This window comes from Aquarana catesbeiana, linkage group LG01 (genome assembly GCF_042186555.1).
Source record: "Aquarana catesbeiana isolate 2022-GZ linkage group LG01, ASM4218655v1, whole genome shotgun sequence".
NCBI lineage: Eukaryota > Metazoa > Chordata > Amphibia > Anura > Ranidae > Aquarana > Aquarana catesbeiana.
This window is the reverse complement of record NC_133324.1, coordinates 545,976,116-545,990,706: the sequence shown is the minus strand read 5'-3', so window position 1 is coordinate 545,990,706 and position 14,591 is coordinate 545,976,116. Positions and strand designations below refer to the sequence as shown.

Genomic DNA, 14,591 nt, shown 5'->3' with positions numbered 1-14,591 from the left:
CTAGTTTGTAGGCGCTATAACTTTTGCACAAACCAATAAATATACACTTATTGACATTTTTTCTACCAAAGACATGTGGCCGAATACATTTTGGCCTAAATGTATGACTAAAATTGAGTTTATTGGATTTTTTTTAGAACAAAAAGTAGAAAATATCATTTTTTTTCAAAATTTTCTGTCTTTTTCCGTGTATAGTGCAAAAAATAAAAACGGCAGAGGTGATCAAATACCATCAAAAGAAAGCTCTATTTGTGGGAAGAAAAGGACGCAAATTTCGTTTGGGTACAGCATTGCATGACCGCGCAATTAGCAGTTAAAGCGACGCAGTGCCGAATTGTAAAAAGTGCTCTGGTCAGGAAGGGGGTAAAACCTTCCGGGGCTGAAGTGGTTAATGCTCAGCCTAATGCTAAGTAAACATGCCCTGGGAATGCCTGTGTCACTGCACTCACATGCCCCCATCCATTGTGTGTCCCTCCATCAGCGAAATGCAGCCTGCAAATGGTGCACTTATAGCCTACACAGTCCTGCGTTGTAGACACCGAGGCACGTCAACGCCATGCCCCCCCTCTCCTACTCAGTCTTCCCACCGCGCCCCCCCCCCCTCTTTTCAAAAGAGACTTTTTTACCACACGTGCAGGCCTCTGTTCTGACTGGATTGGCATGTGGGAGGGGGGGGGAGAGCCGATGGAAGAAGGAGAACCGCTGTGCTTAAGGCGGTGGAAGAGGGAGCGGCATACCGCCGATTGATCCGGGCTCCCTTTGCCTCCTGGAAGGGGGAGAGAAACTCCTGTCCAGGTGGGGGATGTCTTCAAAACCCCCCCCCCCTCCAACATCTTACCAGAGGCTTGGGACTGGAGGAAGCCTGCAGCTTCTGCTGACACAGAGATCTGAAAGGCATGGAACAGGTATGTGGTCTTGACAGCCCCCGGTGAACACTTTAGACATAACATTTACCTTAAGGAGAAAAACCATAAGAACTTAATTCTTTAGGAATCTCCACTTACCTTATCCTACCGCAGGGTTCTGTGTTAAACCAAACAGACCCAATCTTCACCAATCACAGCGGGCTCCGTTAAAAAAACTTTCAAGGACTGGGGTCCCTATTTAAATAGGGGTTCCACTCCCTTGGACCCATATAGCACCCTGCCAGGAAGGTTTATGGCTGAAAAAACTAAAGCACTGGATCCCAGGGTCCAGCTCTCAAAGAGAAGCGTTATGGGCTAAACCTCATTTCTTCCATGACGAGGCCTGGGTACCATCCAATTTGGTCTAAAAAGACACTTTGAATGGATGCGGCTGCATAGCTTGCCCCAGCAAAGATTACTCTAGCGGAGCTCAGCACATCTTTACTCGTGACCAACACCTTAGACACTGGCAAAAAAACTGAGGTACTCCCGGTAAGGGCAGGGGTTATATAGGGAGTAAACTTCCTGTGTATGGCGTGCCAGTGTCCATCACCTAAAGGTGGCCTATATAACCCATATAGTTACTACTATGGCTCTGTGTCTTGTGATGTATGATAAAGAAATAAAAACTACAGGAGGTGATCAAATACCACCAAAAGAAAGCTCTATTTGTGTGGAAAAAAGTCAATTTTGTTTGGGTACAGCATCGCACGACCGCACAATTGTCAGTTAAATCGATGCAGTGCCGTATCGCAAAAAATGGCCTGGTCATTAAGGGGGAAAATCTTCCAGTCAGTCTGTAAGTGGTTAAACAAGCTGCTGGCAGTAGGGTTGCCACCTCATCCCTTTAAACCCAAACACATTCAATTACACAAGTTCTGAGGCTAATTTACTGCAGAAAAGGTACTGAGTTTAATTACCAGTTTAATCAGCCTCAGAACCTGTGTAATTAATATGTGCTCAGTTTTAAAGGGGTGAGGTGTAAACCCTAGCTGGCAGGCGTCAGCACTACTTGAAGCTTGTCTAATGCGACAGTCAGCACTCCCATAAAGACCTATGTCTAACATTTTTCAAACAGGAGCTGAAGGGCGCTTTAAAGGGCTAGAGGAAGCTGCTCGTGTGAAATATGAGAGGAGAGAGAGAGAGACTGGGACTGAGTCACTGGATGACATCACCCGGTGACCACGCCCCATGCCTATATAAGTCATTGCGAGGCACTCACACAGCATTACAGCGGGAGAGAGCATCGTGTCAACATCGGAAGAAGAAAAGAGGGAAGAAGGCGACGCAGAAGACTGGGCCACCACTAGCAGAAGATAGCGGAGGAGCCCGGCAGAAGAGGCCGAACACCGGGAGAAGAGGCCAGAGAGTGGAGAAGAATCGGACAACGGAAGAAGGAGAGACCCCCGAAGTTGGAAGAAGACCCCCAGAGCTGCCTAATACATTACTTTAAAAACCTGTGTAGTGTGTTTTTTTATTGACACTTTTTTCCCCCCTAGGTGAATGGGTAGGGGTATGATGTACCCCATACTCATTCACATAGGATGGGGGGCCGGGATCTGGGGGCCCCCTTATTAAAAGGGGGTTCCGGAATCCGATACGCCCCCTGCAGACCCCGACAACCAACGGCCAGGGTTGTCGGGAAGAAGCCCTTGTCATCAACATGGGTCCCCCCCTCCCCCAAAGCACCCACCCCCCATATTGAAGCCATTCGGCCTGGTACAGTTCAGGAGGGGGGCGCTCGCTCGTCCCCACCCCTTTCCTGACCGGCCGGGCTGCATGCTCGGATAAGGGTCTGGTATGGATTTTGGGGGGACCCCCACGCCGTTTTTTCGGCGTGGGGGTTCCCCTTAAGATCCATACCAGACCTAAGGGCCTGGTATGCCCCTGGAGGGGAACCCATGCCGTTTTTTATTTAATATTTGGCGGTGTTCCCCCTCATGATTCATACCAAACACAGTGCCTGGCATTGGCGGGGATCCAAGTCAGATCCCCACACCAGTGTGAACCCGGCTCGCAAGGTGTCAATCTCACCAATAAAAGCGGCGAGAATGACACAATATCAGACAATAGAGAAGTTGATCAAAGGGTGGTGGTAAAGAGCTGAAAAACCACGTGATTTGGTGAAAGTTGCCTGAAAAAGTTCTGCCGTGTGTATGCAATACAAACTTATGGCCAACGTCCTTTGTACAAAAATTCACGGGAAAGTTTGTACAAAGTCCTATCGTATATATGAGGTTTTACCTGCTCAGTGCAATAGTTTTGCACCGAGCACTGCAGCCTCGATCTTCCTATTCTGGGGTGCACCGCTGAGTGCCCCCATAGAGAGCTGCTTTTTATGGAGGCAGGGAGACTAAACTTATGTGGGCTTGCTCCCGAGCCATGCTGTCTGCATCTATTGACCCCCACCATTATCATAGGATTTGATTGACTGGAGCGGGAGACAATGGCTGCCCAGTGAGGGGGACAGAGTTGGGAGAGCTGCTGTACATAGCACTGGATTAGGGTTGTCCCGATACCGATACTAGTATCGGTATCGGCACCGATACCGAGCATTTGCCCAAGTACTTGTACTCAGGCAAATGCTCCCGATGCTTCCCCCGATACCTTGACTGTCAGCGGTGATCGGCGCGTGGGGGAGTTACAAGCTTCTCCCCCCGCGGCTTTCAGCTGCTTTAGTGACATACAGCGGTGATCGGTGCTTGTAACTCCCCCACACACGATCACCGCTGACTGTCACCTCATCCTCCTTAGTCCCCCTCCGTTCCTCTGTCCCCCTCCGCTGTCCTGCTCCGTTGCTCTGTCCCCCTCCGTTCCTCTTTCCCCCTCCGCTGTCCTGCTCCGTTCCTCTGTCCCCCTCCGCTGTCCCCATCCGTTCCGGCTTTCCTCTGTCCCCCTCGCCTTCTGTCCCCCTCCGTTCTGTTGTCTCTCTCCGCTGTGTGAATGGACAGAGTCAGCTGACTCTGTCTATTCACATAACTGAAACATTGTAATCACCTGTGATTACGATGTGTCAGTTTATGAATGGAGAGGAGCCGCTGTCTTCTCTCCATTCATTCTCAGTGCAGCTGAGGCTGCAGAGAAAGGGACTGGGGAATCTCTATCCTCGGTCTCTTTCTCTGTCTCAAAGGGGGAGATAACAGGTCTGTTAAGACCCCTGATATCTCACCAAAGCCCCCCAACAGGGCTGATTAAAAAAAAAAAAAAAACCCACACACATAGTGCAATAAAGAATAAAATTAAATTAAATTGTAAAAAATAATAAATGTAAATGAAAAAAAAAAAAAAAAAAGAAAGAAACACTGTCACGTGACATTAAAAAAAAGTATCGGTAATCGGTATCGGCAAGTACTTGAAAAAAAGTATCGGTACTTGTACTCGGTCCTAAAAAAGTGGTATCGGACAACCCTACACTGGATCGAGATCAGGCTCAGGTAAAGTCAGACTTCTCTCAACTATTTAAATGTGTTATAAACCTCTAATTTTATGAAACCAAGCAAACCACATACAGACGCATTCAAAACTATAAAGGCGACAATTTAGAAAACATACAGTATTGCAGATGTCAGTTTTGTATAGTTAGACTTTCTGAAAAGGACTGTTACCTCAACAACCGGATCTTCGCTATATTCTTTAAGAAGTTCAAGCATTTCTGGATCTCCAATAGCACCTAAAGCTTCTCCTAGTGAGTAAAAAAGGCAGGGAAAAAAAAAAAAAAAAAAATTATGACAATTTCTATGATCGCTAAAATAAGGAGGATTTATAAAAAGGGGGAGCAAAGTGTGTGTTGTCAGAGGCAAACAATCAGGTATCTACATTTTACAGAATAGCTGTCAAGGATATATGATGATACTGATGTTGCTGAATGATTTATTAATTATAATTTTTTTTAAATTATGGAAAGTGTTCTTCAGAGCTAAATTGCATCTAAACAAAAAGAATAGTGCAGCTCAGCTTGCCAGAGCTTAGATGTGTTTCATTTCTTCTGGACAAGCACGGCGAAAGTTCATAGCTATGGTTTTCTATAACGGTTTGTGACCAACAAACAGGACAATACATAGGCAACAGCTGGGTCAGTGTTCGTTAACCCAGCATTTAATATCCCAGATATGTGCCTGCTGTACCATGTACTTGTATGAAAAAGTATCCTGCTCTTTTTGTATTGCTTCTTTTGTGTGAAATCCCTGGTGCTCCTGTGAGTACCTCTGCTTTCCTATTAAAAACTGACCATGCACGTATTATGGAAAGTCTTTACATTTATTTGCACCCTGGTATTTGTTCGAATAAAAGTTGACTCAAAAACTGAACACACGGGGAATGTGAGAGAGATAGAGAGATTTTTTTTTTTTTTGTTACATAACACACATAATACATAAAACATACATAAATGTTCTGCCTCTTTGTTTAAATTTTAAAGTGAGTGGGCTGTGATTGCTTACAATCACCTTAAATTATGTGGACAAGTAGTACAAGTTTGCAAATGAAGGTAGAACTATAGGTAAAGGAGGGTTACAATCCATCAGATTTTTTTTTTTTCGCCACCTGTCCCATTGCGGAAAATTTCACTTTGCATCCTGTCCCATAGCCAAACAGGAAGTGAGACCCCCCCAGGTCACCATAACTAGTGTTCCCATTGGGAGATTTCTGCTGTTACTTTTCTGGGCACGAACCCCAAATTTGGGGATTTTCATTTACTTTCAATAATAGTAAACCAGACAAATAGAGAAGGGGGGGGAATCTCCTTAAACGGGGGCAAAGACAGCAATAAAAACTGACAAGCAATCTAATCCTCCACTCTATCCAAAACTAAAAAAAGTTTTGCCTTTAATTAAACTATAAAAAAACTAATTAGCCAAAGCCTTTGGCTAGAAGTAACAGTGTTCCCACCACGGTTATATAAAAGGTAACCTAACTGTGGAAAGACAGTGTGAGCTACATAAAACATGGCAGAGGTTGGATGCTAGAGGCCCCTGAAGACATTCAGGACCAAATGCATAGGGCAGAGCTCTAGTGCTGACGTCACACCACTGTATTGGGTTCTGATCAGTAACCATACATATGAGTTTTATATGCTGGACTTCTTTGCCTTTAACCACTTCAATACCGGGCCAATTCTGACACTTTGCTCCTACATGTAAAAATCATCATTTTTTTGCTAGAAAATTACATGGAACCACCAAACATTATATATGTTTTTTTAGCAAAGACCCTAGAGAATACAATGGCGGTTGTTGCAACTTTTTATCTCACACAGTATTTGCGCAGGAATTTTTTGAACGCGTTTTTTTGGGGAAAAAAAACTGTTTTGTGTTAAAAAAAAAAGCAAAACTGTAAAGTTAGCCCAATGTTTTTGCATTTTATGAAAGATGAAGTTACGCCGAGTAAATAGATACCTAACATGTCACGCTTCAAAATTGCACAAGCTCGTGGAATGGCGCCAATGTTCGGTACTTAAAAATCCCCATAGGCGACGCTTGACATTTTTTTACTGGTTACATGTTTTGAGTTACAGAGGAGGTCTTAGGCCAAAATTATTGCTCTCGCTCCAACGTTCGCGGCGATACCTCACATGTATGGTTTGAGCACCGTTTTCATATGTGGGCGGGACTTACGTATGCGTTCACTTCTGCGTGCGAGCACACGGGGACAGCGGCGCTTTAAAAAAATTTTTTTTTTTTTTTTTTTTTTTATTGTTAATTATATTTTATTTTGACACTTTTTTGAAAAAAAAAAAAAAAAAAAAAATTGATCACTTTTATTCCTAAAAGTGTCCCTTGTAATAGCAATATGACTTGTCAGGTGCTCTTAATAATGAGATATGGGGTCAATAAGACCCCATATCTCACCACTAGGCTTGGAAGTCTGAAATTAAAAAAAATAAATAAATAAAACGATAGCCGCTTTCCAGCCGAAGCGGCGCCGTTTTTTTTAATGGAGAGGCCGGGCGTGACGTCATAACATCGCGCCCGGCCTCCGACGATCATAGAGACTCCGGGGACCATCCGGTCCGCCGGAAATCTCTATGATCTACATCCGGCGCTGGCGGATCCACTCTCCGCCTCACCGATCGTAACGGTGAGTCGGAGCAAGCACCGGAGGGCGGCGGGAGGGGGGGGGGGGGGAAACGACACACGTCCCCTCTCGCCTCCCATAGGAACGATCAAGCGGTGGAACGGCCGCTATGATCGTTCCTATGGTGTAGAGATTCGCCGGCAATATCTGAATGATGTCTGTAACTACAGGCATCATTCAGATATACCCGCCCAAAGCCCAGGACGTCATATGACGTCCGTGTGCTGGAAGTGGTTAAGCTGTTTTATTGCTCGAATCTTAATAAACTATACTGCACCGTGGCCCTGCCTTTGCTCTGTGTGTGAGCTTTGCTGCCAAACTACCATTCAATGTGTATATCGGTGGGAGCAGGAGGAGAAGAAAGGCTCGTGACCAGCTTCCTGTTGCATCCCTGCTGGCTGAAAAGGGAAGAGTGGCTGTAGATTAGTGTGCGCTATATCCATCTATCTAGATCATTTTTAAGGGGTTTTTGTTATGGCCACTTTTTTTTTTAGCCATGGTTATATGACTTAAAGTGGAGTTCAAGTCATTTGTTCATTAGGTCAGCAGCCACAAAAAGTGTAGCTGCTGACTTTTAATAAACAGCCCCTCACCTGTCCCACAGTCCAGCAGCGTGCTCACCGCAGCCGAGTTCTACCCGCGTCCTCGGCATCTCTACTATGGGCACCCGGCTGTGACAGCTTGCGGCTTCACATCTGGGTGCCCACTGCACATGCGCGAGCGGCGCTGCGGTCTGACTGGCCCTGAAGTCTTGTAGGACACCAGTCATGTGTCCCAGAAGACTTCAAGAGGGAGAGCTCCTGCTTCCAGTCGCCTAAGGTGACCAGAACGGAAGTGGGAGCAGGTACCTGCTCCCCCCCTACTCCTCCCCAAAAGCTTTGTTTCACAAACAGGAGCCAGGGAGGAGGCCTTAAAGCATAAGTTCCACTTTTGGATTATATATATGTTTTACCCCCTTCCTGACCAGAGCACTTTTTACAATTTGGCACTGCGTCGCTTTAACTGCTAATTGCGCAGTCATGCATTGCTGTAGCCAAACGAAATGTGTGTCCTTTTTTTTTCCCCACAAATAGAGCTTTCTTTTGATGGTATTTGATCACCTTTGCAGTTTATTTTTTGCGCTATAAAACGGAAAAAGACCGAAAATTTTGAAAAAAAAAAAAAAAAAATTGTCTACTTTTTGTTATAAAAAAAATCCAATAAACTCAATTTTAGTCACACATTTAGGCCAAAATGTATTCGGCCACAGGTCTTTGGTAAAAAAGTCAATAAGCGTATATTTATTGGTTTGCGCAAAAGTTATAGCGTCTACAAACTAGGGTACATTTTCTGGAATTTACACAACTTTTAGTTTATGACTGCATATCTCATTTCTTGAGGTGCTAAAATGGCAGGGCAGTACAAAACCCCCCCAAATTACCCCATTTTGGAAATTAGACACCCCAAGGAAATTGCTGAGAGGCATGTTGAGCCCATTGAATAATACATTTTTTTGTCCCAAGTGATTGAATGATAAAAAAAAAAAAAAAAATAATATTTTACAAAAAGTTGTCGTCACTAAATGATATATTGCTCACACATGCCATGGTTATATGTGGAATTGCACTCCAAAATACATTTAGCTGCTTCTCCGGAGTACGGAGATACCACATGTGTGGGACTTTTTGGGAGCCTAGCTACCCTGAAAACCAAGCGCTGCCTTCAGGATTTCTAAGGGCGTAAATATTTGATTTCACTCCTCACTACCAATCACAGTTTTGAAGGCTATAAAATGCCAAGATAGCACAACCCCCCCCAATGACCCCATTTTGGAAAGCAGACACCCCAAGCTATTTGCTGAGAGGCATGGTGAGTATTTTGCGGCTCTCATTTGTTTTTGAAAATGAAGACAGACAAGAAAAAAATTTTTTTTTTTCTTTTTTAAAATTTTCAAAACTTTGTGACCAAAAGTGAGGTCTGCAAAATACTCACCATACCTCTCAGCAAATAGCTTGGGGTGTTTACTTTCCAAAATGGGGTAATTTGGGGGGGGGGGGTACCATCTGGGCATTCCATGGCCTCCGAAACTGATAGGCAGTGAAGAGTGAAATCAAAAATGTACACCCTTAGAAAGCCTGAAGGCGGTGCTAGGTTTTTGGGGTTCCGTACGCGGCTAGGCTCCCAAAAAGTCTCACACATATGGTATCCCCGTACTCAGGAGAAGCAACAGAATGTATTTTGGGGTGTAATTCCACATATGCCATCATTTTTTTTGGGGGGGGGGGGTTTGAACTGTCCTGGCATTTTATGCAAAACATTTAGAAGCTTATGCCACTTTGTTTACATGAAAAAAAAATATTTTTTTTTTTTTTGCAAGAAAATTACTTTGAACCTCTAAACATTATATTTTTTAAAGCAAAGGCCCTACAGATTAAAATGGTGGGTGTTTCGTTTTTTTTTTCCACACAGTATTTGCGCAGCGATTTTTCAAACGCATTTTTTGGGGAAAAAGCACACTTTTTAAAATTTGAATGCACTACAACACACTATATTGCCCAAATGTTTGATGAAATAAAAAGATGATCTAAGGCCGAGTACATGGATACCAAACACGACATGCTTTAAAATTGCGCACAAACGTTCAGTGGTGACAAACTAAAAGCCTTTACAGGTTACCACTTTAGGATTTACAGAGGTTTACTGCTAAAATTACCGCCCTCGATCTGACCTTTGCGGTGATACCTCACATTCATAGTGCAATTGCTGTTTACATTTGACACCAGACCGACGCTTGCTTTTGCCTTTGCGCTAGAGCAAGGGGGGACAGGGGTGTTTTTTTTTAATCATTTTTATTATCTCAGGGAATGTAAATATCCCCTATGATAGCAATAGGTAGTGACAGGTACTTTTTTTTTTTAAAAATTGGGGTCTATTAGACACTAGATCTCTCCTCTGCCCTCAAAGCATCTGACCACACCAAGATCGGTGTGATAAAATGCTTTCCTAATGGCGCTGTTTACATCCGGCGAAATCTAAGTCATGAAATGCTCGTAGCTTGCGGTTTCTTAGGCCATAGAGATGATTGGAGCCATTCTGGTCTCTGATCAGCTCTATGGTCAGCTGGCCGAATCACCGGCTGCATTCTCAGGTTCCCTGTTGGGACAGGAGAGCCAGAGAAAATAGAGTTAGGTACCTGGTAACTCTTTTTCTAAGAAGTCTTCCAGGGCAGCATCTGAGAACAGGAAACACATAAGTCCACCATTATAAATTTCACAGTCTTGCCTGCGTGCTTCAGTTGTATTAAAGCACCGAAGGAAATCTCAGTAGATCTTAAAAGCCCCCCCGTTGTACCTGGTATTTGTCTTTTCAAGGGTGGGAACTAGTGCTGCCCTGGAAGACTTCTTAGAAAAAGTTACCAGGTACCTAACTCTATTTTCTGGAATCGTCTTCCAGGGCAGCATCTGAGAGGATGTATCAAGCAATACTTACTAGGGTGGGGATAGAGACTGGAGCGCCTTGCGACCAAGTGCCTGGTCTTGGTCAGACAGCTGATCTATACGGTAGTGCCTTGCAAAGGCACTGAAGCTCGACCATGTCGCTGCCCTGCAGATCTGCTCTGGAGTTGCCCCTGCTTCCTCTGCGACCGAGGTAGCACAGGCTCTGGTTGTGTGTGCTCTGATGCAGCTTGGCGGAGTGAGGTTTTGTGCCTCATAGGACGTCTGTATGGCCATTCTTATCCATCTGCTGATGGTATTCTTGGAAGCCTGTTTCCCTTTGTTGACTCCTGCATAAAGGACAAAAAGGGAGGTCGTTCTTTGCCATTCCTTCGAATTATGTTTTCCACGTCGAGTTTGTTGTAAGTGTCTTTTTCCGCTATCCATAGTTTTTGGAAGCAAAAGGTATGATGATATTTTGGGTTCTATGGAATGTTGAGGGGACCTTGGATAAGAAGGCCGGGTCTGGAGAGAGAATTATTTTGTCTAAATGTATTAGGTAGTATGGTTCCATTATAGACAGTGCTTGGATTTCGCTCACTCTTCTGGCTGATACTAGGGCTAGAGGTCGACCGATATATCGGCGGCCGATATTTGGTGTTTTTTTCTTAATCGGCATTAGCCGATTGTGCGCGACTTGCAAATGACTTCTGAAGTCAATACAAGTTGTCTGTATTCTTCTGTGAAGCACTTCTCTCCCCTCTCTGGGCAGCCTGCCAAATCTGATAAAAAGAACCTGAATTTATACAATGTTTACACTTATGAATGGACTGAGCTCTGTGTGTAGAAGCTCTCAGTTTAACCATTTAAAGACTAAATCTTTTCTGACATTTGTTGCTTACAAGTAAAAAGCCTGTATTTTCTGCTAGAAAATCACTTAGAACCCCCAAACAACATATATTTTTTTTTAGCAGAGACCCTAGGGAATAAAATAGCGGTTGTTGCAATATTTTATGTGACACGGTATTTGCGCAGCGGTCTTTCAAACGCAATTTAAAAAAAAAAAAAAAAAAACTAACCAGTAAAGTTAGCCCATTTTTTTGTCCGAAAGTTTTGATTACCTGTTTTTGTGTATTTAAGATATAGTTTTTTTTTCTAAATTCTACATACAAGTGAACTGATTGGAGGTTTGTTTTGTTTAATAAATGTTTAAATTTAAAACATTTTCTGTATCACTTTAGGTTGCTTTCACACTGCAGCGGGCATGCGTTGACGGTAAAACGCTGCTAGTTTTAGCGGCGCTTTACCGTCATTTTAGCGGCGCTATTCGGCTGCTAGCGGGGAGCTTATAACCCAGCTAGCAGCCGAGAAAGGGATTAAATGCGCCCCTGAAGCGCCGCTGCCGAAACGCTTTGCAGGCGCTTTGGCAGCGGTGCGCATTCATTTCAATGGGCAGGAGTGGTGGTATACACCGCTCCAAAGATGCTGCTTGCAGGACTTTTTTTTCAACATCCTGCCAGCGCATCGCCTCAGTGTGAAAGCACTCGGGCTTTCACACTGAGACTGCAGGGGAGCCATTTTACAGGTGCTATTTTTAGCACAAAAGCGCCTGAAAAACGCCCAGTGTGAAAGGGGTCTAACTGTTAAATTTTATGAGATGAAGGGAAAAAATAAATAAATAAAATAAATAGGCCTAATATATCAGCCCAAAATAAAAAAAAAAAAAAAAAAAAAAAATCGGCATCACATATCGGCCATCGGCCATCGGCCACTGCAATTTCTAAATATCGGCATCGGCCAAAGAAAAACCCATATCGGTCGACCTCTAACTAGGGCCACAAGAATTACAGTCTTTAAGGTGAGGTTTTTGTCTGAGCCATCTTCCATCGGTTCAAATGGAGGGGAAAGAAATCCTCTAAGTACTGTGAGCATGTCCCAAGTTGGAGTTCTATTCATTTTGGCTGGTCTAGCTCTTTTGGGTGACATCAGGAATCACTTTATCAGCGGGTCCTCTGCTAGTCTTGTGTCCATGAACGAGGAGAGTGCTGCAACATGTACCTTCAGCGTACTTGGGGATATATTTTTGTCTGCTCCATCTTGTGGAAAATCCAGGATTGTTGGGATTATTCCTCTTTTGGAATATGGTTTGTTTCTGTTCCAGGGGACAAACTTTTTCCTCACTTTCTCGTAGATCGCCCTAGTTACGGGCTTTCTGCTGTTTAGGATGGTATTGATCCCATTGTCTGACAATCCTTTGTTCTGAAGTCTCACCCCTTCAGTACCCAGGCCGAAAGCTTCAGGATTCTGTGTTTCGGGTGGTTGACTGGGCCCTGTGATAGGAGATCTGGCCGGTCCGTCAGTGTCAGCTGAGGCTGGATGCTGAAGTTTTTCAAGTGGCTTAACCATGCCCTTTGTGGCCAGTGCGGTGCTATTAGTATCACCATTGCTCTCTCTGCCTTTATTTTTTGAATTACCCTTGGTATTGTGGCAGTTGGAGGGAATGCATAGCATAGTTGCCATCCCCAGCTCTGGTTGAAGGCGTCTACTCCGCTGTTGCCATCTGTGGGGTCCAGAGAGAAAAATGTTGGTGATTTTGCATTCGCTTTGGAGGCGAATAGATCTACCTCGGGTACTCCCCACTTTTGAGTGATTTGTGTGAAGGTCGCTTGGTTCAGAGACCACTCCGTCTGTTTTCTGGTCTTCCGGCTCAGGAAGTTTGCCAGCACATTGTCTGTTCCTTTCAGATAGATACCCGATATTGACTTTGTTTGATTCTGCCCATAGTAGGATTTTCTCCGTCAGCTTCATTAAGCTTCAGGACTTTGCCCCACCTTGTCCATTTAGGTATACCAGAGTCATGACGTTGTCCGACTGTACCTTTACGTTTCTCCCCTGTATTGCTGGTCTGAACGCTTTTAATGCTTCCCCCACAGCTTTTAGCTCTCTCATGCTTGAGGAGGCTTGGGACCATTTGGAGGTCCATTTTCCCTGTGAGCAGAGGCCCTCCAAGTGCCCAGCTTAGGGCGTTGACATCGGTGGTGATCCCGACTTCAATGTATTGAAGTAGATTAAGCCACCATTGTAGTGTTAGTTTGACTGTGGTTGGAACAGGAATGGACCTGTCTAGGGATGAGTGGCTGCCATCCCACTGGGACAGAATGTAGTTCTGTAGAGATCTCGTGTGAATCTGTGCCCAGGTGATAGCTGGAATAGAAGACGTCATCAGTCCTAGTACGGCCATACCTTGTCTGATTGTTATAGCTTTGGCCCTTATTAGGAAGGTTACTGCCTGTGTGATTTTTTCGTTCTTTTCTTCCGTTAGGAAGGTTTTCGTTAGTCTGGAGTCCAGTATATAGCCCAATATAACCACTCACTGGCTTGGGGTCATCTGTGAGATTTTTCTGCCTTTATTATCCATCCCCGGTTTTGCAGACATACTTGTGCACAGGTTGTTCTCTAGGGCCTCTGCTGAGTCCGCAAAGAACAGTAAATTGTCTAAATATGGTATTATGCCAATACCTTGTTGTCTTAGACGCTTCTGCCATTATCTTTGAGAAGATTTTTGGTGCAGAGGAGATGCCAAAAAGGAGAGCTGTGTATTGTGGGTGCAGCGTAATTGCTGGCCCTTGTACTGCGAACCTCAGGAATTTTTGATGACCCTCCTTTATGGGGACATGTAGGTAGGCATCCTGTAGGTCTATTGTCGCCATAAATGTCTCCCGTGGAAGGATGTTCCCTAGGTGTGTCACTCTCCAGAAGTTCTTGAAGCTGGGTTAGCCAGGTTGATAAAGTCCGGGCTGTGCAGGTGGAAGCTATTGCTGGATTTCCATGGGGTCGTTTAAGGTACCCGCATCGTCAAAAGCCAAGTCAGATTTATTTGTGACTTTTGCCAGAGAAGCATCCACTTTGGGGCTTTTAGCCCAGGTTTTGGTGTCTGTCTCTGCAAACGGGTTTGCGTTTGACTGTGGCTGGCATGAAGAGTTTTTTCTCTGGGTCTTCCCACTCTTTTTTTTTTTTTTTTTAAAGATATCTTTAAGAGTTTGGTGTACAGGCTTCCTGGGTTGCAGTTCTTTATACATCTTGTCATGTATTGTGAAAAGGATAAAGAAAGCTGCGCTAATAAATGGAAAGTCCATACAATTGCTTGTGGGTAAATCAGTAGACAGTTCAATCTAATGAATCAAACTACAGGGTGAACCAA

At 44.3% G+C, this 14,591-nt stretch overlaps 1 protein-coding gene across 1 annotated transcript in view; it reads right to left on the bottom strand.

The window, feature by feature from the left end:
- Positions 1-14,591, bottom strand: part of DOHH (deoxyhypusine hydroxylase) — a 54,408-nt gene that overhangs the window by 27,669 nt on the left and 12,148 nt on the right. The window contains exon 2 of the mRNA XM_073595282.1: positions 4,511-4,587. Within this exon, the coding sequence (XP_073451383.1) occupies positions 4,511-4,587 (77 nt within the window). The remainder of the gene's footprint in view (positions 1-4,510; positions 4,588-14,591) is intronic.